Source organism: Pseudorasbora parva, chromosome 7 (genome assembly GCF_024679245.1).
Source record: "Pseudorasbora parva isolate DD20220531a chromosome 7, ASM2467924v1, whole genome shotgun sequence".
NCBI lineage: Eukaryota > Metazoa > Chordata > Actinopteri > Cypriniformes > Gobionidae > Pseudorasbora > Pseudorasbora parva.
The window spans coordinates 25269059-25294063 of record NC_090178.1 but is presented as its reverse complement, the minus strand read 5'-3'; the positions used below and the strand labels follow the sequence as shown (position 1 = coordinate 25294063).

Genomic DNA, 25005 nt, shown 5'->3' with positions numbered 1-25005 from the left:
ATGCAGTCTGACTTGGGAAATCCCCAATATGTATTACATTTTTAGTTTTTGTTTACTATAATAAAATTGCATAACCTTAGTCAAACACAAAAGAATATCTTCTTTGAATCTAAAAAGTGTAACAGATAATATAACAATGTATTATTTTATGGAGCATGAGATGCGTCAGAGTGGATTGGGTGTGCTGCCTCCATAGCCCAATAATGAATCACCCCTGCCGCTGCGTGTGTGTGCCGTGGAGAACAAAATCTGTGCTATAAAAGCAGCAGACCATTTACTTCAAGAAAAAAAATCTGCGTAACTTCTCTGGGACAACAACACTGAGGTAAGCGCAAGAAAATAGGAAGAGAGAAGACAAAAGTGCAAAAACAGGAAATATAGAGCTACGGAAAAAAAATCAGAACAGAAGATTTTAGAAACAGTCTGGAATTTACGGCAAAATAATGATGGATATTATTGCATGTCTCCTTATATAACTCATACTAAAAGGGATATCATTCAAATGCGGTCACTTATCATCATGTCATTCCAAACCTATTCGAAATTCTTTCGTCTATTTTCCACAGATTTTTTAAATGTCAATGCCAAAACAAAGCAACATTGGACCATTGGACAAAAACATTCTTCAAAATCTAATTTCATTCAAAACTTTTGTATTTTTACAGTGCAGCTTAAATTGCATTCCTGAGTTACAGACCATCATTTTGTTGGTATGTCTTGCAGAAAACATAAATGTGTTGTTTGTTTGTTTTGTATTGGCCATTCTTTATGGTGACTTTAGGATGATAAATATGCATGTTCAGTGACCTTCATGAATTACCTCTCTTGGTCTTTTTCTCATAGACATGTCTAAGCTGGAGAAAGCCATTATGGCCATAGTGGAGGTGTTTGAGGAGTATGCTGGAACAGATGAGCAGAAGTCCCAGCTCAGTAATGCTGAACTTGGACAGCTAATTAAAGCCCAACTGACCAGTCCTGAATTTAAGGTTAGAATAAGAGAGAAGCATGGTGGGGGTGTCAACAGTTTGTACATTGTTACAACATGTTGTACAACGTGTTGTAACAAATCTATCCGGTCGTTAAGTCTGACGTCACACGGCAGCGCTTCCGGGTCCAAACGCTCTATCTCATACCACAAGAAAAACAACAATGTGGTGTAATGCTACAAAAAAATTATAACCATAACCTTTATCTTCATACCAAAATTCCAGATGGTCAGACAGTGATTAATATTTTATAAATCGTTAAGATATTAATGTCTGTGACGCTGTGAGCACAGACACTGCTGTGTAGACTGCAAGTATTTAAAATGTTTAACTTTTTAGAATGTTTGATGTTTAATATGAATACATAGCGCTCATAAAAACGGCCGTCGATGGCCTTTTCAAGTGAAACGAGTTGAGGCTCGGAGCCTTGGACCCAGAAATGGTGTTCCTTACGTCACGACTTAACAAGCGGATTGCATAATGTTGTGCAGTTAAAGGGTTAGTTCACCCAAAAATTTAAATTATTTCATTAATTACTCACCCTAATGTCGCTGGACACCCGTAACACCTTCGTTCATCTTCGGAACACAATTGAAGATATTTTTGTTGAAAGCTGATGGCTGAGAAAGGTTTCAAAAAGGCCTCCATTGGCATTCAGTACATTTCCACTGACCCACTCAAAAGACCCATAAAAGGTCTTAAAGACTACGCTACAAAGTCCATCTCACTATACAGTGGCTATACAATAATTTTACGAAGCGACGAGAATAGTTTTTGTGCAAAAATAAATAAAAATAACGACTTTATCCGCCAAGATATTGTCTTCCCTGTAGGTCTCTGACGTGAACTCACCTGGAACTCACGCGATAGCGGCGCTCCTCCTCTTCCGGGTCATGTGTATTGAACGGTTGAGCTGCGTCATATTCCCACGCATGCGTCGAGTTCACGTCAATAACTTGGTGGATAAAGCCGTTATTTTGATTTTTGTGGGCACAATAACTATTTTCGTCGCATTGTAAAATTATTGTACAGCCACTGTAGTGAGATGGACTTTGTAGCGTCGACTTTAGGGCCTTTTATGGGTCTTGTGAGTGGGTCAGTGGAAATGTACTAAATGCCAATGGAGGCCTATCTGAAGCCTTTCTCAGCCATCAGCTTTCAACAAAAATATTTTCATTTGTGTTCCGAAGATGAACAAAGGTCTTACGGGTGTCGAACAACATGAGGGGGAGTATTTAATGAATTTAATGAACTATTTTTTGGGTGAACTAACCCTTTAAGGCTCATTATGGCAACCTGGGATGAGAAGCATTTACCCAAATAAGTCGTAACACACTTAAAGGAAACTGGAAAAAAAAAATCTGCTCTTCATTCCTGCCATTTTTCCTCTAAAATACTTTATCTCATGCACTTCTGCCCTTCGTTGTTCATTGTTTTTTTTGTGTGCAATACAGCTATGAGTGGTGTGTAAGTAATAACAGGATTGGCATTCCTCCCTCTATGTCTGTCTCAGGATAAAGTGGATCCAGAAAATGTTAAGGAGGTGATGGGAGAACTGGATAAGAACCATGATGGAGAAGTGAACTTCCGTGAATTCAGTCAGTGTATTGCTGGTCTAGCCAGGGCCTACTATATGAAGAAGCACGGCAAGGAAAAGTGCAGAGGGCGTGGCAGAGGGTGTCAGGATAAGTGAACACACACGTCCTTCACACACTCTTCACACACTGTCTCCTATAATGTCCCAACCTCACAGGTTCTCAGACTGTACTCTATAATGTTGCCAACAATTGTATTTGCTATAATATGGTGCAGTAAAAAATGGTGTTGTGACAGTGTTGTCCAAAGTGTTTGTCCTCTCTAACTAACTAATAAACTAATAAACCTCTCTTTTGATCATTCATGTGTACTAATTATTTTTAAATGTGTTCAACATAACTTTATTTAAATCATTGAGTGCATGTTTATGTTTTAATATTTACATTATATCACATTTTGGAGGTAAAATAAATTATATGAAAATATATTTATACAGTGATTGTTATACTTCTTGGTTACATCACAAGTATGTGGGAAAAAGAAAGATATATATATATAATTGGGATTAACCCTATAATCCTGAATTCACCCTACCATCAAAAAACATGAATGAATCATTAACAGTTGTTCTGCATGTTATATGAAAACATGCTATACCTACTCAAGTACTTAAAAGAACAACTCCACTGTTTATTTAAAATAGGCTCATTTTTAACTCCCCTAGTGTTAAACAGTTGAGTTTTACTGCTTTTGAATCCATTCAGCCGATCTCTGGGTCTGGCGTAAGAACTTTTAGCATAGCTTAGCATAATTCATTGATTCTGATTAGACCTTTAGCATCTCGCTCAAAAATGACCAAAGATTTTCTATATTTTTCCTATTTAAAACTTGACTCTTCTGTAGTTAGTTACTTTATGACTGACGGAAAATGAAATGTTGTAATTTTCTAGACCGATATGGCTAGGAACTGCGTAATAGTCAAGGAACTTTACTGCTGAATCATGGGTGCAGCGGCGCAATGATATTATGCAGTGCCTGAAAATATTCTCCAGCACGCTTGCAAGTAGTTTGTCACGTTGGTTATGTTGACAGAAGTTAGCCTATTTTCAGGCACAACAGCTTAGAAAATTGCACATTTTCTTTTTCTGGTGGTCTTAGTACATGATGTAACTATAGAAGAGTTAAAGGGGGGGTGAAATGCTGTTTCATGCATACTGATCTTTTTACACTGTTAAAGACTTGGATTCCCATACTAAACATGGACAAAGTTTCAAAAGTTAAGGTGGACGTTTAATGGGAGTATTTCTTTGTCAAAAATACTACTTCCGGTTAGTCATAAGTTTCGGCAAGTTTTTTGCGATCATGCGTCCCCTTGACGTTAATGGGGGCGGAATTTCCTTGTATGGGACTTACGGACAATTCTACTGGAAGAGCATGAGAGAGAGAGAGAGAGAGAGAGAGCGAGAGGGTGAGAGCGAAAGTAACAGGCTACCCCCATCAAAGAGCTGGCTTGTAGGCTGCTGCACAGGTGATGTGCACAATTACAATGTCACCAAAAAAGTGCGTTTTTGGTTGCCAGACCAAGACAGTCCTGCACAGATTCCCCAAAAACCCCGCGTTAAGGCAACAGTGGATGTAATTTGCTTTTCCGGATCAGCAACTGAGTTGCGCGAATGTTTATATCTGTTCGCTGCATTTCGGTGCCGACTGTTTCATAAACAAGGCCCAGCTCGACACAGGATTTTCCGATCGCCTAATGCTGAAGGATGGAGCACAAATGTCTGTGTTTTTGCCTATGCTCATCAAGTAGCCCAAACATGATCACGTATAGTTAATTGATCAATGGAGCATGCGATGTGTACTGCGTGTACATTTGTTTAGCTGGCCACTTTATGTGTAACTATGTTTGTGTATTGTAAAAGCACTCCAAACAACAATACACAAAGAGGGGGGAAATATGTTAAATATGTAAATATGTTAAACTAAATAAGCACGCTTCTTCATTCAAATGCGCTACTATTCCGTGTCTTTCTATGTAAACACTAACTTAGCCTGCCGTGCAAAACCAGTCCGCTTACTAACGTTACAATTGTCTACACAAACACATGTGCACAACTGCACTTCCCACATGTACACCTTCAAAGACAAAAATACGACGATATAATTCAAGTATAAATATGTAAATAACACAAGCCGCTAAGCATATTATATAGTTAGTGTATAACTTGTACCACATAGAGACGTCCTGCTCTAGTCGTTTTTGCTGCTGCTCCTGTTCAACTGCAGCCTCTGGGTCTGATTCCGGATCATAGATGTATGGCTGTATCTGATTAAAAGCCATATTTTTATTTTGAATAAAGTTTTTTTCCCGCTGTTAGTGATGACACAGCTTTACGACGCACTCGACTCAACACAATAACAGCGACGCGCACACGTCATTATTTAGCTCCGCTCACACGATACGCCCCCACCCGCTCGGCTTTTTTCGGAAAGACTCGGAACAGCGCATCTTTCTTATATAATTATAAAAAAAATAAAGACTTTTCGGAGATATGCAGGATGCAATGCTACTCTATAGGTGACATGACACTGACTGAAACTGAGTGTTTCACCCCCCCCCCCCCCCCCCTTTAAGATTGAAATAGAATTTTTTTGTTTTGTTTTTTTGAGTGAGATGCTAATGGTCTAATCAGATTCAATGACCTATGCTAAGCTATGCTAAAAGTTCTCCTGCCAGACCCGAGATCGACTTAATGGATTCAAAAATGGCAAAACTCTAGGAGAGTTGAAAAATTTGCCTATTTTCAAAAAAGTGGAGTGCTCCTTTAATGTAGGATCATGAACTAGATTGTCTAAGTTCAAGTCAGTCACCTTTATTTAGACCTATATAGTGTATACAATTCATATTGTTTCAAAGCATCTTTACAAGGAAAAACTAAAAAATAATGATTAAATTATGCAAAGTTCAGTTCTGCTGTAAAGCAGCTCTAAAAAGGTCATTTCCATATTAAAACAAATATGAGCAGCGATAAAGCAGCTCTGCAGAAATCAGTGATGTCATCGTCCAACTCAGTTCAGTTCTCATCCAATAGTGCAACCAAGTCAATAGTATTGCTGAAAATTAAGTGTCACCAACTAAGATGTCAGAGGCAGCATGTGACAAGGAACACAAACTCCATCCGATGAAAGAATGAAGAAACCTCAGGAGAAAATAGGCTCGTGAACCAATCTTCCTCAGGCCAAATTAACCAAAATAGTGTGGTTTAATTCCAGGCTGCATCACAAGATTCCGAATATTTCATCCAGTTCTTTCTGCTTAAAAAAAGTGATACATTAAACCAGCATATGGCGGATAAAAGGGGTTTCTGCTGAGTTTAGTTGCGTTTATGCAGTTCACTTCATCCATTGTTGGAGTGCATTTAAGAAATCTACACCATTTCCAACACGAAATAAAAAAATTAAAAGCGTAATTGCAACTTTTCATCTCAGAATTCTGACTTTTTTTTCTCACAATTGCATGATATAAAGTCAGAATTCTAAGATATAAACTCACAGTTGCGAGTTATAAAGTCAACAACAATTATTACTGAGAAAAGAGTCAGAATTGTGACTATCACGCAATTGCAAAAAAAACAAAAAAAAAACAAAAGAAGTCAGAATTCTGAGATAAAAATTCGCAATTACACTTTTTATTTATTTTTTATTTAGTGGTGGAAACGGGCAGTCAATAATTTATATTGTTCCTCACCAGATTTTTTGTAGACTTGAATGAAGCTCTATTGCAGTTGACCTACTTTCTTCCATGCAAAAATGCATGCAAATATGTTCTTTATAGGAGAATCGTTTTGTAACATTATTTGACACAAATGATTCTGTGTCACGCCTCTGTTTTACAAATGCTGTCATCCTCTGTGAATGTGTAGTAACATCTCACTAAATCAGGTAAAGTACTTTTTTTTAACAAAAGAAAAGAGTCTGAAAGAGTCAGACTTTAAACCTTTCTTTAACAAATTCACAAGATATGTATGCTATTTTTTTTAAACTAAAATTCATTACAACAAACCACAAATCTATGCACACACACACACAATTAACCTACCCTACCCTGTCCTATACCGTGTATGTTTTTCATAAAGGCCTAGATCAAACAGAGGTGTGCTGACAGGAGTGCAGGCACTATTATTTGAAGTTTCTAATCGACTTATACAAATCAACATTTATGCTGCAATATAAAGGCAAATAACTTGCCTGTTTTTATTGAGCAAACATTAATAACCATGGTTGTCAGGCGATCAGTCCCCTCTTCAGACTTTTAGGACTGTAATAAAAAAAAATCTATATTCAAATACCCAATATACCAGTCAAAGAGAGCAAGATAACAGACTGGTTCACAGGTTTAGCAGGATGTATTTCAGAAGCAGGTTTGAACCAGCTTCAGCCAACTGCCACTAATTCTTTCACATTATTGTATATGAGTAGGCTATACCTAAAATAGTATAACCATCTACCTGCAGAGAAAAGATAATCTGTGTTAAAAGCCCCTTATATTCGATGAGAAAATGCTTAGTCTACCAACAATTTGTTTGTTGCTAAAAACTAATTACAGTTGCCTGTGTTTGTGGCCATCCATCCAATAAAGGTAACAAACAGTTGAAAAGTTTAGTATTCCCTCATTATATATTTAGTTTAAAAAAATGTACTTAAATGTGCGATTAGATGATTAATGGCTTAAATGACTATTTGACTAGGAAAAAAAAAACTTGGAACAAGGCAGGGGTTGCAGCCTTTAAAGATAATTGTATTATGAATATAACAATTTTGACTGAATTTTTTATGTTCTCTTGCATGATTTGAAATGATTCAAAGAGCAATAAGAATGTGACCACCTGTACAAAATAGTTAACATATTCAGTGATACTAATTTCGTATTTAGTGTAGAATCTTAAATTGTTATTTTGTGTATTTTTTTCTTCTTTTTACACTTTTCATTGTGGTCACAGACATTAGGCCATATGTAGGCCTATTATATTATTAAATTCATGAAACGTGCAGCATGGACACTTCCAGCAGGGACAGCTGTCTCTCTGCAGCATATATTGTTTTTCCCAGAGTGCAGTCCCTGTCCTCCGCACCTGTATAGCAGTCTATTGTAAGAGCGACCACACCCACATGTTCCTAAACACACACAAACCATACAAACAGCATCTCGGTTAGGCTTGTTTACACGGAACAGATGGCATTTGCTAGGAAGAAATACACTGCACCCCACATGATGTAAACTGTGGGGAAAAAGTCATATTGAGAGGAAAAATTGCACCTAATTAGAACCATAACTACACAATTGTATTACACTTGTATTTTTAAAAGTATATTATTGGCAAATGCATAAGTGATTTTACTGTGTTGTTGGTGCCGGGAATGAGTAGGTGTGTCTAATCTTTCAACTTGTAGTCTACAGTACATTGCATAATAAATTATTAATGTTATAAAGTCATTAATCTCTTACAGGAAGGTCATTTGCTGTAACTCAATGTCAGAGTCTGCAGAAGATTGATTGTTTAAATGGTGAAACACTCTAAAGGATTGCATGAGGTGTACAAGCATAACTTAATGCCACATTCAAATATGGGCTGGCGTGACTCTGGTTTTGCCTATTCGGATGATAATAATAATTTTCCTTTGGTGCATTTCCATAAATCAATTATTTAAATTTGGAAGGGAGCAAAATTCAGAGTTTAAATCCAGTCATTGAAGACTTGGTCCTTATACATTACTGTCCCACCCTGTCATTCCTGTGGCATGATTTAGGTGTGGTAACTTCAAAAACGAACAAAAGAAATGTCAACTAAACAAATATACAGAACAAATACAAGCATAAAATCACATGTTCAGATATATGCAGGAGTTTAAAATAGACATTTAGATAGATTCATGTAACAAAAACAAAAACAAAAACAAAAAAAACACCTGCTACAACAAAAGTGATTCAAAATAAAGACTGTCACTGTAATAGGAGAAAAATTATGTAATATAAAGTTTCAGACCTGCAGTGGGAAAGGTATGACATAATACAGGTCGAACAATGACTGCAGGCTGAATGAGTGAATGGAGGTAATTGGTGAACATACAGTGACTGTTCAAGCAGGGTCACATTAAGACTAGCATAAACCCCAGAGCTTAGAGCCTCAGAGGGGTCCAACACACCTTCATATTGCAGACTCTGCAAAGATCTTTGTTTTGCCAGAGGAGAAGTGTGGAATGGTCCCTTGAAGAGGTTTTCACTTTCTCCCATTTCTGTCAGAGATTGAGTTTAGGTTCCTTGCTTACGTTGCCTCCGAACTGCTTAGGCTGCATTTACACTGCAGGTCTTGATGCACAATTCCGATTTGGTGACTAGATCCGTTTTTTTTGACGACCCGCTTACATCATCTTTTCAAAAGCAACCCGTATCCGATATTTCCATTTACACTGTAAAACAGCCCAAGACGTTCTTAACCGATGAAAGGAAGTAAAACAGCGCGATATGCGATGGACACAGACAAAATGATTGCACAATGTTTTGCTGTCTGCACTTTTCCACACATCTTTAAAGGTCGGCAAAACATGTCTCTCTTAAGGCGGGGAAAAAGCGGGGTTGCCAGAAACTCAAAACTGTGTTAAAGTAGCCCAATTCTGCAGGAAAACCGCGGACTTGGCAACACGCTGTTTGTGTCCACCTGAGTTGACCTCATTCGCCTCCGTCCTTTTTTCAATGACGTACGACTCGCATTTACTGGGGAATATCAGATTTGACTGCTTACATGGCAGACGCTAATGCACGCATCCAAATCATATCGGATTTATTACCACATATGAGTGAGGCCTGAATCCGATCTGAGGATATCGGAATTCATGTGTTTTTTTACTGCTTACACGTTCACATGTCATATCCGATCTGTGCCACATGAGAGGAAAAAATCGGAATTAGGTCACTTGAACCATGCAGTGTAAATGGGGCCTTAGTTGGAGTGGAGACACTTAACATTCTGCAATATTTTTGACAATATTTGTCAATATAGTTCAAACGAGTCCGTGTTTCCCAAAACCATCGTTCCAACAAACCTTCGCAAACAGCATTGCAGAGTTGAGTGATTGCAACATAAGCTCTCGACCTGTGGTTAGCAGCATAGTTTTTTGTTTGCATGACATGTGGCCTTAATAAATCGTTATCTTGAGCAAAATAAGCAAACTGACATTCAGTGCAATCTATATATTTTATCTCAAATACATACAAATGTAATTTATGTATTTTAAGTTTGTCAAGAGATTTAAAGCCTTTTTTGAAGGTTGTGTATGTGCAGATGTTCTCTTGTACATTAATTTAATCTTAAACTAATTACATAAATGAAGTTAATACTCCACCGCCTATGTGCCATCATTAACCAACGTAGCTAAACAACAAATATGCGGCAATACGATTTCGGGAAACTGTCGTGACTAGCTTGATTTCTTCAATGATACTGTCTATGATACTGACGGAGAGGAAGGTGGAAGCCATCCGATCCTGGGCAATTCCCACCAACATCAAACGACTTCAACGCTTCCTAGGCTTTACCAACTTCTATCGACGCTTTATACAAGACTACAGATCCATCACCAGTCCACTCACTCATCTTCTCCGCAACAAGCCCAAGTCTCTGTCCTGGTCCCCAGCAGCCTCAGAAGCCTTCGAGACCCTGAAGACCGCCTTCACACCTGCTCCTCTCCTCTTCCCCCCAATCCAGAGCTCCCATTCGTCATGGAAGTGGACGCCTCTACCACCTGAGTAGGAGCGGTCCTTTCTCAGCAGCGGGGGAACCCAAGTAGATTCCATTCATGCACCTTCTTCTCTTGCAAGCTCAGCCCAGTGGAGGTCGACTATGACATCAGCAACAGGGAGCTTATGGCCATCAAGCTTGCCCTTGAGTAGTGTAGGCACTGGTTGGAGGTTGCTACACATCCCTTTCTCATGCTCACTGACCACAAAAACCCAGGGTATCTCCGTAAGGCGAGCCTATTGAATCCACGGCAGGCGCGATGGGTGCTGTTCTTCACCCGTTTCGACTTCACCATCTCCTATCGCCCTGGGTCCAAGAATTTTAAGGCCTATCCACAGTCAAGAAGAGAAGGCAAAAAGCCCCGAGTCCATTCTTCCAGAACAGTTGTTTGTTAACCCCATGTTCTGGTCCAAAGAGACCTTACCTCAGTGCTTCCACCAACACCCCGCTGGACTGTCCACCAGGCTTGCAGTACGCCACCCGGGCTAGACGTAACCTCCTCATTCATTCCTTGCACTCATCTTTGGGCTATGGCCACCCTGGGTTCAATGAAACCCTCTCGCTGCTAAGATAGTGCTTCTGGTGGCCACCTCTATCTCTAAGGTCTGGAAGGCTTTCAATCAGCTCCTATGTGTGACCGTCACGCTCTTATCAGGATACCATCTGCAGTCAAATGGGCAGATGGAGAGGAAGATTCAGGAGATTAGCCACTTCCTCCTTCTGTCACGGCCACCAAAACTCCTGGAACCAGTTCCTTGGGTGGGCCGAGTATGCACAGAATTCCCTCTGTCAACCTTCTACTGGACTCACTCCATTTCAGTGCATATTCGGCATGGAGGTATGGACAGCCAGCTGACGTCCCGGCGGTCAACTTCTGGTTCTGGGAGAATGAGAGGGTCTGGGACTCAGCACACCATCAGCTACAGCACACACTCTGTAGAAGTAGGCTAACAGCCAACCTCCACCGTTCCGAGGCTCTGTCATTTCAAGTTGGGCAGGAGGTTTGGCTGTCCACCCGGTACATCCGCCTACAAAATCCATGCAAGAAGCTGTGTCCCAGGTTTGTTGGCCCATTTCCCATTGTCCAGCAGATCAATCCAGTCACCTGCAAGTTCCGATTACCACCTCACTTCCGGATTCACCCCACGTTTCATGTTTCTTTGCTCAAACCTCACCACCCTTCTGTTTCTGTTTCGACAGAGCCTGACTTGACTCCAGAACCCCCCCCCCACCCCCCCCCCCCCCCCCCTCCCGGCGACTTGGTGTCCTGCTCCAGTACCTAGTCGAATGGGAAGGTTACGGTCCTGAAGAACACTAATGGGTACCTAGAAACGACATCCTTGACCCCAGCCTGCTCGAGAACTTACATGCTACCCACCCTGACCGTCCAGCTCCGAGGCAGGGGTCATCCACCAAGTCGTCGGGGTCCTCGGCCCTCAGGAGTGGGCGGTGGAGAGGGGGTAATGTCACAAGCACGCCAGGCTCCATCCTCTTCCAAGCACAACACACTGATTCCCCGGAGTACTGATCACACGCACCTGCACATCATCATCACCTCATCACTACAGCACTTCAGCCCTACACACACAGTCAGTTAAGCCTAGTTTATACTGCCCGATTTTTGCGCCGATTTTGAGTAGCCCACAGGTTTTGCAAAATCGCCGACAAATGCCCGAGATCACAGGCAAATGATGAACTCCTCTGTCGTCAAAGCATCGTGCAGTGTGAACACAGCAGTGACTGAATGATACCCCAGATAGTCATGCAGTGTGAAAAGAGCAGTGACCCGACGAGTTTGAAAATTGTGCAATCTGAACTAGGCATTACTATCCAGTCTTGTTGGTATTAGGACTTACCTGTCTACTTACCGCAAAAGGACTTCATTGATATACTTACCTACTCTCGTCTCCAGTGTGCTCCCTCGTTCTCTAGTGTGTCTCCTCGTCTTTGTCCACTGGCTTCCACGTCTCCCTGGCTCCAGCAATCTGTCTTCCTGAGTCTCCTAACCATCCTGTTCTCCACCCACAGGCGTAATTTACGGGTGGGACAGGTGGTACATGTCCCACCCACTTTTTTTAAAATCTTGCTTCACGGATGAACCTAACTAATACAAACAAAACATCCCTGGTTAACTAGAAGAGTATCATTTTGTTCGTTTGTTAAATAAGAGGTGATCTGACGCTCGTTGCCGCTGTTATCAGTTCTGCAGATTTCTCTCGCGGCTCATGCAGTCTTCACACAGACGAGCGCTTTAATCTAACGCTGAACGCCGTTGCAGAGACTTTCTGTTTGTTCCGGTCAGATCACGAAACAAAATGCACAAAAACTGTCCCTACTCTTGATGTACTGATGATATTCGGTTTTGTTGAGAGAAAAAATAGGCTACGAGGGCAGAAACGAGAATTTCTAACAAGTTTAACAGACTAGACCAGGGATTATAAGCAAAGTGTGCAAATCTATATGCCTTTATTCACGTGAAAATTCTTGGCACAACGCTATATTGTGTTTAGATGCAATTATTAAACGAGATCTATATTAATAAATGAACTATTTAATTGATTTCCGGACATCTTAATATTAATTTTTCTGCAATTGTTATTATTGTACATATTTTACATCTGATATAACATTGTATCAGCAATGCAACCCCCCTTAACACGCCATATTGTGCATATCATTTACACGTGAAAAACTGCCTACCATATTCACGCCAAGGCTCATTTTGACGTAGCGCCCCTCACACGTCAAATTGAGCTTTGGCGTGCATATACGCAGTTTTTCGAGTGCACATGATACGCAATTTATGTCCCACCCACTTTTTAAAACAAAGTTACGCCACTGTCTCCACCATTCCTGCATTATCATCTGTCTGACTACTCACCTGATCCAGTTCACCCTCAGAACCTTAATAAACAGTGTTCATTACCGTTCTCTGTTTTCCGTGTCCGTTACGTTGTTTTATGGGAAAAGCACCCCTCAGGATGACACAGAGCTGCTTTATAGCTGAATTTAACTAATTTCATAATTAATTAACTTACATAGAACTGAATCAAATCGACACCAATCTGAACTCAGCTAAACAATAACACTAGTTATTTTAGTTTGTTTTCACTAGTTTCCTGTCTTTCTTTGTTCAGTTTTTCCATCATCCGTTAGTTTTCATGGTAATTCATTTAATCAGTGCAAATGTTTATCATTATTTCATTCATTTGACTTGCGACTGATTGTAATTAAGTTGCTGTCTGTTCTCTCCTAGTTGTTCAGTCTCATTGACATTGCATTGATTTTGTCATGCCATTTGATATTCTCTAGTCTGGATTATTATTAAAGCTGTTTTACCTGACCATCGTCATCTTGTTCCTTCCTGCATCTAAGCGTGACAATAGCAAGCCGAAAAAACCATATACATCCTGTGGAAATGTTAAAATGATTTGCGAACCTTGCAGTATAAGTTTAGTGAGAGATGAGTGGATAGCCGTAACCATGGTGAAAGAGAGAGAAACAGAGAAACCTCAATACCACACACTAGTCACACACATAAACAGCACATACTCACACATACATTTTTGGCTGTTCTCTTAATAGCGTGCAACTGCTTTCCAAATCTCATTTCTTTGGGATTCAGGTAAATGTTTCTGAACAAAGGTAACTGAATAGTGAGCCGGATCTCACGAAAATGCGTATCAATAGTAAGAGTTTTCAATCTCGTGGAATGTATACACCAAAATGAGTTTTGGCGTGCATATGGTACGCGTTTTTCGCGTGCATATGATACGCAGTTTATGGCGTTTTATACATACGAAAAAAAAAAATGCTAAATTCAATTTCCTATCCGTAAATACATCCCAAATGTATTATTAGTAGTAATATGCGTTGCAATGGACTTCATTTGGACAACTTTAAAGGTGATTTTCTCAATATTTAGATTTATTTGCACCCTGAGATTCCAGATTTTCAAATATTGGTATCTTGGCCAAATATTGCCATATCTTAACAAACCATACACTAACAAGCTCTAACAAATTTCAAATTAAAAAATGTACCCCTATGACTTTGTGGTCCAGGGTTACATATATAAAGATAACATTTCCAACACAATTTCATGATTCTTCGTGTATTAATATATCATATGAGTTTTAATGCATTAGCTATACCTTTGACATACATCTTCAGGCATACCATGAGAATGCTTGAGTGCTGTTTGTGAGAAATATGGGCCGGGAACGGTGTTTAATCGTACCATGCTAAGTTCACATGGAACCTCACCAAATGAGGATGTTCTGGGTGGCTGCTAGGGTCTTAATTGGATATTTTAAGTGAACATTTAAGTCCTATTTTAACATCCACATAATACTGTTAAATTGTTTAAAATATTCAACAACAAAAAAACGTATTTAACATTTATAACATTCTTTTTTTATTAATGAATTGGGGTTGAGAAAACTATAAATCAAGAGAGAGTAATTTATTCTCCAGTTTAAATTTTTTAGAGTAATTTATTCTCCATCTCCAGTTGATTTATATTTTATATTGATAGATATGTAGCTATGTCTTATGTGTCAATACTCTGCACAGTGTGTATAGTCTCAATCTGATTTTAATGCAGCATTTCAGTTCCATACAGTGTACACTTGTATAAACTGTGCAAATGACAACTAAACTTTAGTTAAACAAAACTTAATTTGACTTTACTTCACTTGCGAGATAAACTTGTTTTAGTGTATTCAAGAGCAGATAAAACACAATGGAAGCACAAGCAGCTGAAAACTGGAGGATTTCCTCAGTAAAATTTACTATGCAAGTGTGCCAGAGTGCAGGAAACATTTTCTTTTATCAGCCCACAGAGAGAGAGAGAGAGAGAGAGAGAGAGAGAGAGAGAGAGAGAGAGAGAGAGAGAGAGAGAGAGAGAGAGAGAGAGAGAGAGAGAGAGAGAGAGAGAGAGAGAGAGAGAGAGAGAGAGAGAGAGGGGGGGACAGTTTCAGTGTCAGAATTAAAGTGACACATGAGAGGTGGAGGTCTGTGTGAAAATTGTGTGTGATTTTTTTCCATTCTAAATGTATAGAAGAATAGGTAATAATAAAACACAAGGCAATTCCTACAGGAACCATCAATGCACACACACAATGAACACAAACACTACCCAGCTAATAAAAATATGTTCTAGGAAGAGTTTGCTAACTTTCCCATGAAGTTATTTATGTTATGACAAATCTTGTGAGTGTTCAGCATGGTAATGGATATGACTGTTGTTTGTTCTAGAAATAGATCTGCTACACTGATGCTGTTATTGCTGTTAGAAAATGACTTGCTACTGCCAATACATACATGACATGTGGCTGTGAGCAAGTAAGGCATGCTGCTGCTGAACAAAATAGCGTACATGGAGCTGGGGAAGGTGGAGGGTTCCTGAAAGCATGCTGCAAATGTTGATCAATTATTTGAAGGTTGAGCTGCAAGCACATTGGCTACTATAGAATTATGTGATTGCAAGTAGATTGAGTTAATGGCCTATCAGAACAGAACTTAACAAAAACTTAAAGTGACAGAACTTTGTACGAAAATGTTAAAAAAACACGATATATGATTATACGATATATGATATGAATGGCAGTCATTTCTTAAATGGATACTTCACTGCCTTTTCATATTAAACTATGTTATTCCCTTAACTTAAACGAGTTGATACATACTGAGACTCTCGTCTCAGTGCGTGCACTTAATCTCTCTGACGCGTGGTGACGATCTGATAGCATTTAGCTTAGCTCCCTAAGCCCAGTTCATTCACTATGGAACCAAACAGAGATCAAGTTAGAAGTACCAAACACCTCCACGTTTCCCCTATTTAAATACAGTTACACGAATGGTTAAACGATCAAGTATGGTGACAAAATAAAACGTGGCACGTTTCTAATCGGATTAAAAAGGAGAAATATAATGTATGGCGGAATAGCACTTCTGAGAGTACTTCGACTCGGCACAGTAAAAAGTCCCGGCCGAAACATCTTCCCTCACATCTCCCTATTGACAGAAATGAGAGAGTGAGGGGGAGATGTGAGGAAAATATTTCAGCCGGGACTTTTTACTGCGCAGAGCCGAAGTACTCTCAGAAGTGCTAATCCGCCATACATTATAGTTCTCCTTTTTAAATCCGATTAGAGAAGTACCACGTTTTATTTTGTCACCATACTTGATCGTTCAACTATTCGTGTAACTGTATTTAAATAGGGGAAACGTGGAGGTGTTTGGTACTTCCAACTTGATCTCTGTTTGGTACCATAGTGAATGAACTGGGCTTAATGAGCTAAGCTAAATGCTATCAGATCGTCACTGCGCGTCAGAGAGATTAAGTGCACGCACTGAGACGAGAGAGGTATGTATCAATTCGTTTTAGTTAAGGGAATGACATAGTGTAATATGAAAAAGCGGTGAAGTAACCCTTTAATTTGTGTAAGGTGTGCACATCAAACTCTAATTTTTATAATAAATCTTTAATAAATGTTTATTTCATCACAGAACAACTAGTTTCTGCTGAATAATGAGATCTGAGATCTCCCACTCCTCGGCTGCCTGTGCTTTAATCCATTTTTTTATTTAGTGCTAATTCAAATAACAAATGCACAAAATATACACAGTATAGTGACACTACAGAATACTGTTCTGAAAGATTTGGTAATATGAGGGGGTACTTAAGGCTGCAAAATACTCTTCAAGAACAGAGAAAAAAGTTCACGGTCCCAGGGCTGCAAGAACAAAATGACGTCATTTTGTTCTCGCAGCCCTGGTTTGGGAGTTCTCGCAGCTTGTTCTCGACACATCGCCTGAGTAGAACTTTTTTCTTGCGGGTGTTCGAGAACTATTGTGTGATTGGTCAGACATTTAAAGTAGGCGTGGTTAATCGAGGCGTGGAGAAACGCAGTTCGGCACCTGCTTTCCTCGTGAAGTACGGAATGTACTGCCAGAACGAACTTTGTTCTTGTTCTTGCCACCTCGAGAAAACGAACAAATTTCTTTGTTCTTGCAGAGTATGTTCCAAGCTTTAGGCTACTAGTAGATTACACCAAGATCAGTATCAACACATTTTATATGTCTCCCTCATCTATCACACCTGATTCAACTGAGCTCATTAGAGATTGCAAAACCTGAAATGGGTGTGTCAGATATAGGGAGACATACAAAATGTGTAGGGCTGGTGGTACTCCAAGACAGGTTTAAAACCATAAACATGCATTTTACAACTCATCTGCTTGTGATTTTTATTAACTGTGGGGGTGATCTTTTAGGATTCTTTAGCTAAGTCTTCGAGATCCTGACACCTTCACTTCTGGAGACTCCAGTGCCATATGCCATAGCTGTCCTGGGCACAAGAAGACCCGAGTTTGAGTATCAGCTCAAGGTTAAGGCTTATTTGTTCATTAATCACATAATCAGCGACTAGTCGACGTCGACTTGACTTTCATCACATAAATGTCGACTTTTAAAAAATGAAAGTCGTTCGACCCATAATATATTATATATATATATATATATATATATATATATATATATATATATATATATATATATATATATATATATATATATATATACATACATACACACACACACACACACACACACACACACACACACACACACACACACACACATACACACACACACACACACACACACACACACACACACACACACACACACACACACACACACACACACACACACACACACACACAATACCATTTCTGTAAAATTAAAGGGTGATTCAGTGATTTAGCATTAAGCTTTGTATTTAAACTGGGTCATTAATGTAGTAGAAATGTAAAATGATTTTTGAATTTGGGGCCTTCTAGACTGAGAAAAGACAGAAAATGTATTTTTGTCTTATGTGGATGAAAGACAACAACTCCCAGAATGCATTTGCTTCGCTGCTCTACGAGGCCACTCCCAAAGCCACGCTACTGGATTACTGGATCAATTGCCCACAGCGTTCATTTTCATTAAATCAGTTCAGTTAGAGAAGAGACGCTACAATTAAAAACTGAACGTGTTTATTCAATAAAGTGTGAGTGAGCCAAACGACAGTCACTGCACAAACGCAGCAGGAGTCGGATTACATTCATTACTAGATCTGAGGTAAGCACGGCCGTGGCATACATTCACAGCACATGTTCAGTCTGGCGCGTTTTCAGTTCATGCCTTTGGAAGCTTAACTTTCATAGAAATTCATTTGAAAATTTAAAACACTCCCTTTGCTCCACACCACTGCGTTTACATGAATAGCCGCCGAGTGCTGTGATTGAGATCCCACTCCCCACTCCCATCATCAACCCATATAGGCAGACCCATATAGGTCCCAAATGGGTGCTACCTGGGTTACCCATATGGGCCTGGTATGAGGCCATCAAGAGACCCATCATCAACACATCTGGGCTAACCCATGTGGGGCCCCCACAGAAATTTAGCTGGGTCCCAGTTGGGTAGGTGGGCACCAGATATCAGCCCATGTGTAATCCCTTTGGGCCCTAGATGAGCGTGTTGGCTGGGTTGCCAAAAATTATCTGAGAACATTTACCCTTAGCTGGATATCTACTTTTTGATTAATTAACTTCAAATTATTCAGAAGAAAAGGCCAGAAGGTTTAGTAAAGCTCTCCAGTCTAAAAACAATTGGATTTTTCACAGAGATATAAAGTCTCACTAATGGCCCTAATATTTACACCAGTCCAGGTTTTAACACACACACACACACACGCATTTGTTTTTGTGACATATGGGGACATTCCATAGGCGTAATGGTTTTTATACTGTACAAACTGTATTTTCTATCCCCTTACACTGCCCCTGCCCCTAAACCTACCCATCACAGGAAACATTCTGCATTTTTACTTTCTCAAAAAACCTCATCCTGTATGATTTATAAGCATTTTGAAAAGTGGGGACATGGCCAATGTCCTCATATTTCACCCTCTCCTTGTAATACCCGTGTCATACCCATGTCATTATACACGTCACAAAAATATGCCCACACACGCGCACACACACACACACGCACACGCACACGCACACACGCATATCCTCAGCTGTGTAACAGGGTTGAATGCTTACCTTCAGAGCTATATTAGATATATTTTAGATTACTGTCTGAGTCACACAAACAGGCCGTCTGTAATTAACTTGTTATGAAAGAAGTCACTTTGTGCTTCCTTTAGCAGCTGATTGGATGGGAGTATGTTTTGCTTTGGCAATCATCATAGTTTGAATTGTTACAGTTTTTTCAGTTGCTAACACACAATTTTGCAAACTGGTTTTAGCAAAATACTAAAACCCAATTCACTAAACCATGCACCCAAACTGCAAAATACCTCATATATCTTGCAAAATAAAGCACTGAAACAAAAACTACATATAGCATTACCAAAATCAAACTTTTGCATGGAATGGCACACACTTCATTAATATTACCAGATTATTGTCTAACCAACTGTTGTGCATAATGAACAGCACTCATCTTTGGCTTTGCCATAATACTAAAATGTGTAAATATGTGAAGTTGATACTTATATGGCAGAAAATTTGGTAAAAATGCTATTGTGTTGGCATTTTTAGATTCTGATTAAATTGAAATCGCATTAATTGTGTTCCAGTGTCAAAATAACTATAGCAAAATTTCAAGGGTGCATATTTGTGTACTATCTACCTATGTAATAAACCTTTGGAAATTACTGTGTTTGCACTATATTGACTGTGAATGAATTATACCACTGAGTAGCCCGTTTTCAACCCATGCAGGCCTACTCATTTTTCATTAGTGAACCAATTAGATCCCACACAGGGAGCCCAGCTGGGTTTGCCCATGTGGGACCTACTTAGTTCACCCAATGGGGCCCTAGAAAAGATGCCTATTTTAAGCCCATACCACTGTAGCCCATGTTTAATCGACGTCGGCCTCACATACATGTGTTGGCTGGGAAGGGTGGGCCAACTCCATATTAAACCCTACGGATTAAGAATGGGATGTCATTAAAGTCCACAATTAATAAGCTGCATACATTTTTTTCCCATTTGAAATACATGCAACCTGCTTTAACCTGACCTCTATTTAAAAAGCCTTTTGTCAACTTCTCTGTGCCCATCTCACTTATTACTACAGGCAGCTTTATAATAAGCAAATTAGTGTGAGCTTTAAACATTATTTTTCCATGGTATGTTGTGTATGACTTATAGCACCAGACTCAATTGAATGCTTGTTCATTAGGAAAAGAGATTAATGTGTCTTCTGTTCAACTAACATATTTTTCAAATTTTGCTTAAAGTTCTCAGTGACGCAGATGTCTGTATTTAACATTAGCAATGGGAAGGGGAGGGATATTCTTTTTTTTTTTGTCATGATGTTTGTTTGTTTTGTATGCAAGCTGTCAACACAGTGGTTTAAGTCAACTGTAGTTTATCAGAGTAAAGACAATGTCTTGCAGAAAAGTTTTCATATCTATAAAAGTGAATGAGTGTGTGCCATGCTTTTGTGCTCATGTATTCATAACAACAAGCATTATCTACAAAGAAAGGCCAACCTCCTGCCACAAGAAGTATTTTTGCCATATCCTGTCCTCTCATGTTATCATCAACCCACGTCACATTGTGATACACTGAGTCTGAAAGCTGGCCCTAACTAACACTAGTGGTCAAAATGGCGCCAGGGAGGTCCCACTTACTCAGAGATCGTTTTGGATGGTGACTCACGAGGAAACTGGCCACAGGGTGTTTGAGATTTAATCATGAGCTCTTGTTTGTCTACCATTGTATGAACACATATCTGTGCATGCGTGTATGTTTCTCACTCATTTAAAGGGACAGATCACCTATGAAAATTCCAAAAAGTTAACTCATTCTTGTGTCGTCCCAAACCTGTATGACATTCTATCTTCTGCAGAACAAAAAATATTTTTTAAAGAATGGTGAGTAGATGATGACAAAATTGCCAGCTTTTAGTGGACTATCTTTTAAGGGATAAAAGTAGGGAACACAAAAGTATAAAAGTGAAGAAAGTTAAATGCAATAACATGCAAGAACAACTGTGGTTGAAAAAAAAAAAACGAGAGAGAAAAAACAAGGAAAAAACTGAAATTCTACTCAAATGAGTCACCACTGTATTACATAATGAGAGGGGTTAAATAAGGCCAGTCATCTCCTCCGCCCCCTTTTTTTCCTCTTTCTCTCTCACTGATGTCTCTCATTTCTAGCTCTGTCTTTAAATCGGTCACTAGTCCTGAAATACTAGTACTTTTGAATGCTTTTCACATGTTCTTTCACTGTGTTGATTTGACATGTGATGTCCCTCCCCTTTTCCCTTTATTTTCTCTATTCCCATCTATTTCTTGATTCACTTTTTCAGCAGTGGGTTGGTATTATATAACTAGTGAACAACTGTTATCCCACCCTATCATGGCTGTAAAACAGGAAACATATTATACTGTGCCACCCAGTAGCCTGGCATTGAAATAAAAAAATGTTATGTTGGTAACACTTTACATTGTTTCCCTTTAAGGGTTCATATAGGTGTTTGTTAATGACTAATAACTCATTTACAAATGCATTATAAATCATTGGAATCTGGTTATGAGTTGAATAAGTGTTACTAAATACATTTATTAAGTATTTATACCATGCGAGTTAAAGGGGCTTTTATTTGTATTTGTATTTTTTTTTACTTTTTTACATTAGAAAGAAAGAAAGAAAGAAAGAAAGAAAGAAAGAAAGAAAGAAAGAAAGAAAGAAAGAAAGAAAGAAAGAAAGAAAGAAAGAAAGAAAGAAAATCTTTCTTTTGTGTTCTGCAGAACTTTTCACAAGACATTGCTTTTCTGCACAATTTTGTAACAACATGAGGGTGACAGTATATTATGACATTTTGGGTGTACTGTGCCTTTAAGACACTAATATGCATGGTTTATGGTGTTAAAAATACTCTTGCAAAATGGACTTCACAAAATAACACTTAAAAATAGATCACATGCTTTGTGGCATGACATGCTTCCCATGATGCACTGCATTGTCAGATATGTATGCCAGGCGGACAAACATGTCGGTAGAATTTTTGGTTTTATTTTTTTACTCACAACATTTGGTGCAGCTTTTGAACAAAGCATGAATGACTGCAATAAGCAGAAATATACTCTCTTTGTTTTATTGCTTTTTCGCGCTTATTACCGGTAATAGACAATAATCCTGCGCTTTTAAACCATGTCAGACTGGTGGAGCAGCTTCATTGTGATTGCAACACAACTTAAAGCAGTAACATTCTTGGCATCATGTCAGTGTGCGGTTTATTACTTAATAATGGTTAAATTTATGCCCTTTAGCTACATGTGAAAAATATCGCAATAGGCCAGTTGCATTAACCCAACCTTCATGTTAAAATTGTTCCTTAAGAACTAACCTGACAGTTAAGCAAGGAATAATCAGTCTTACTTTTTCAAATTCAAATTTGAATAATCTATGTTTTTATGTAAAAGATATTACAAGTCTTATTAATTATGGGCTTGGTCATTTTGATGAATGTGACATCTATATGCATTTTGCAAAAGATAATTTACATTTCCGTTCAAATTGAGAAGATTTTTATACCCGCTAATGTGCATAAGTTAGTATAGGCCTTAAAATGATTTTCACAACTGGAGTTTCAACATAAAGTATATCTACAGAAAGTATATAGTAGTTCTGTATACCTTCCAGTTTGACTAAAGTAGTTCTCACATACACCCAGCTATTGACAGACAGGGCAGGTAGTGACAATGGATATAAGTTTAGGTTTTGTCAGTTTGTGTGCGGATGGTTCGGAGCTGGTTTAACCAGTTGAGTGAAAGACTTCTCAAAGACAAGAGATGCCAAGCCCACCTGCTTTATTATTATTTTTTTGGCAAACTCAATAATTAAGCAAACAGTTCAACGGTTTAGGAGGATGAACAATAAGTGATGGGGGGATATGCCAGAGTAAAAGAGAGAGGGATGTGAATGTAGGTGTGTTTGTGTGTAAAGGGTTGGGATGGTGGGAGGGAGTGAATTCGGGGGGTGGGGCATTTCACTGCATATAACACTCAGTCTTTCCCTTCAGTCCTCACTTGCTTTGTCTCATTTTCTTTTACTTCTTGCTCGCCGTCAACTTCAGGAACACCATGTCAGGTAAGAGACTTTATTTTATTTTTTTACTATCAGCTTTAAGTGATCTAACTGTAATGAAGTGCACTGCTGCACTATTGCTGTCCAGGTTAAGCATTCTTGCAGCCTTCTCTTTCTGATACTGATTTGAAGGCTAGTTCAGTTTATGTTTTTCAACCATTCATTATTTGGGAGATATGTCTTTTGTTCATTTTAACACAATAGTTTGAGATTTTGTTTTGGGAAGAGAAGGCATGTTGGTGGTGGATCAAATGACAGAATCGAGTAGATCTCTTTTTTTTCTGCATCTTTCACTTCTGTCTTAATCAAAGGGTATATTCAGGGTGTTGGCCGTGCATAAAACGGTTGTTTTTAATCCCTCCTTTTCTGAAAACTCCCACTCTTAAGAGAATTACAGGTCCATCCCTTCTCTCCTCCTTCTTCCATGGCTTGTGTTTGGGTTTAACTTGGTCCATTGGTTATGCTGTTCCTGGGTGTGACTTTCCATATTTGTATATTTTTGAACTCTCCACATCATTTTGGATGTTATGTGGTCACATAGCCTTTTTTGATTATTATTATTATTATTATTACTGACAAACCTCTTTTGTATCACACCAATTTCACAGATATTCAGAAAGCAATGGCTCTCCTGATTGCAGCCTTTCACAAATACTCAGGAAAGGAAGGAGACAAGAAGACCCTGAGCAAAGGCGAGCTCAAGGACCTGCTCACCGCAGAGCTAGGAGACATATTTGCAGTGAGTCTCTTTACATTGACCACTTGAAAAATGATTTATTTTCATTATGACATTTTTGATTAATTTTTTTTAAATTATGTATTAAAATTGCTCCTTTCATTCTTTTGTATTAATTCTCATAATGAATATTTTTTGAACTAATAAATATAGGCCGTTTGAATCATCACTGTACAGATCGTGTCTCTGATTGTGTGTGTTGTGTGTGTTAAAGAAATCCCAAGACCAGGCAGCTCTGGATAAGATATTTAAGGATCTGGATGCAAATGCTGATGGCAGTGTGGACTTCAAGGAGTATGTCACCCTGATCGCCTGCATCACTATGCTTTGCAATGAGTTTTTTACAAAAAAATAACTTTGTCCTAACAGAAAGTCTGTAAAGTTATGGTACATCTGGAGAAAAAGAATAAAGGATTTTAATGTTTTGAATTAAAACTGTATTCTTACAATATGTGGGTGTGAGTGTTCTTATTTGTAAATGTGTGTTTGGTGTTTGTAGCTGCAGTTTAATTAAACATTAAAGTGGTTATATCCTACGTTTTAACTGACATGTTGACGTTTTAAGATGCCATTGCATGTTGCTTTCAGTTCAAACGGCTCAAACATGCAGAACTAGGCTTAAGCCTCATCTGTGGAACCGGCCAACAGTCGCCATTCGCCAGTCGCTCATTGCCTCTAAACACTGACTGCTATGTTGAGAACAGTGCCAGGGAATGCTGAAGCCAAACTCGTGTCTTTCTCCCACTCCCTTTAGCGGCCTCAGTAGAAAAATTTGATTGTGACTC

The 25005-nt window shown here is 38.9% G+C and overlaps 2 protein-coding genes across 3 annotated transcripts; both read left to right on the top strand.

The window, feature by feature from the left end:
• The first annotated feature begins 78 nt into the window (after window positions 1-78).
• Window positions 79-2882, top strand: s100w (S100 calcium binding protein W). 2 transcript variants are annotated; one of them, XM_067449688.1, is made up of 4 exons: window positions 83-325; window positions 666-710; window positions 844-986; window positions 2500-2882. In XM_067449688.1, the coding sequence occupies exons 3-4, from the start codon at window positions 846-848 to the stop codon at window positions 2677-2679; spliced, it is 321 nt and encodes a 106-aa protein (XP_067305789.1). In that variant the 5' UTR covers window positions 83-325; window positions 666-710; window positions 844-845; the 3' UTR covers window positions 2680-2882. The 2 variants fall into 2 exon arrangements, with proteins under 2 accessions (XP_067305790.1, XP_067305789.1); XM_067449689.1 differs by lacking the exon at window positions 666-710 and having other exon boundaries at window positions 79-325.
• Window positions 2883-23382: 20500 nt separating this feature from the next.
• On the top strand, window positions 23383-24671 carry LOC137083080 (ictacalcin-like). Its single transcript, XM_067448772.1, has 3 exons — window positions 23383-23487; window positions 24093-24223; window positions 24435-24671. The coding sequence occupies exons 1-3, from the start codon at window positions 23481-23483 to the stop codon at window positions 24573-24575; spliced, it is 279 nt and encodes a 92-aa protein (XP_067304873.1). The 5' UTR covers window positions 23383-23480; the 3' UTR covers window positions 24576-24671.
• The last annotated feature ends 334 nt before the right edge of the window (window positions 24672-25005 follow it).

Excerpts from the sequence above, each read along its gene's own strand:
- s100w (XM_067449689.1), top strand. The coding sequence starts at position 846 with ATGTCTAAGCTGGAGAAAGCCATTATGGCCATAGTGGAGGTGTTTGAG. Across the intron at positions 987-2,499 it reads TGACCAGTCCTGAATTTAAG|GATAAAGTGGATCCAGAAAA; the intron begins GTTAGAATAAGA and ends TGTCTGTCTCAG.
- LOC137083080 (XM_067448772.1), top strand. Across the intron at positions 24,224-24,434 it reads AGCTAGGAGACATATTTGCA|AAATCCCAAGACCAGGCAGC; the intron begins GTGAGTCTCTTT and ends TGTGTGTTAAAG.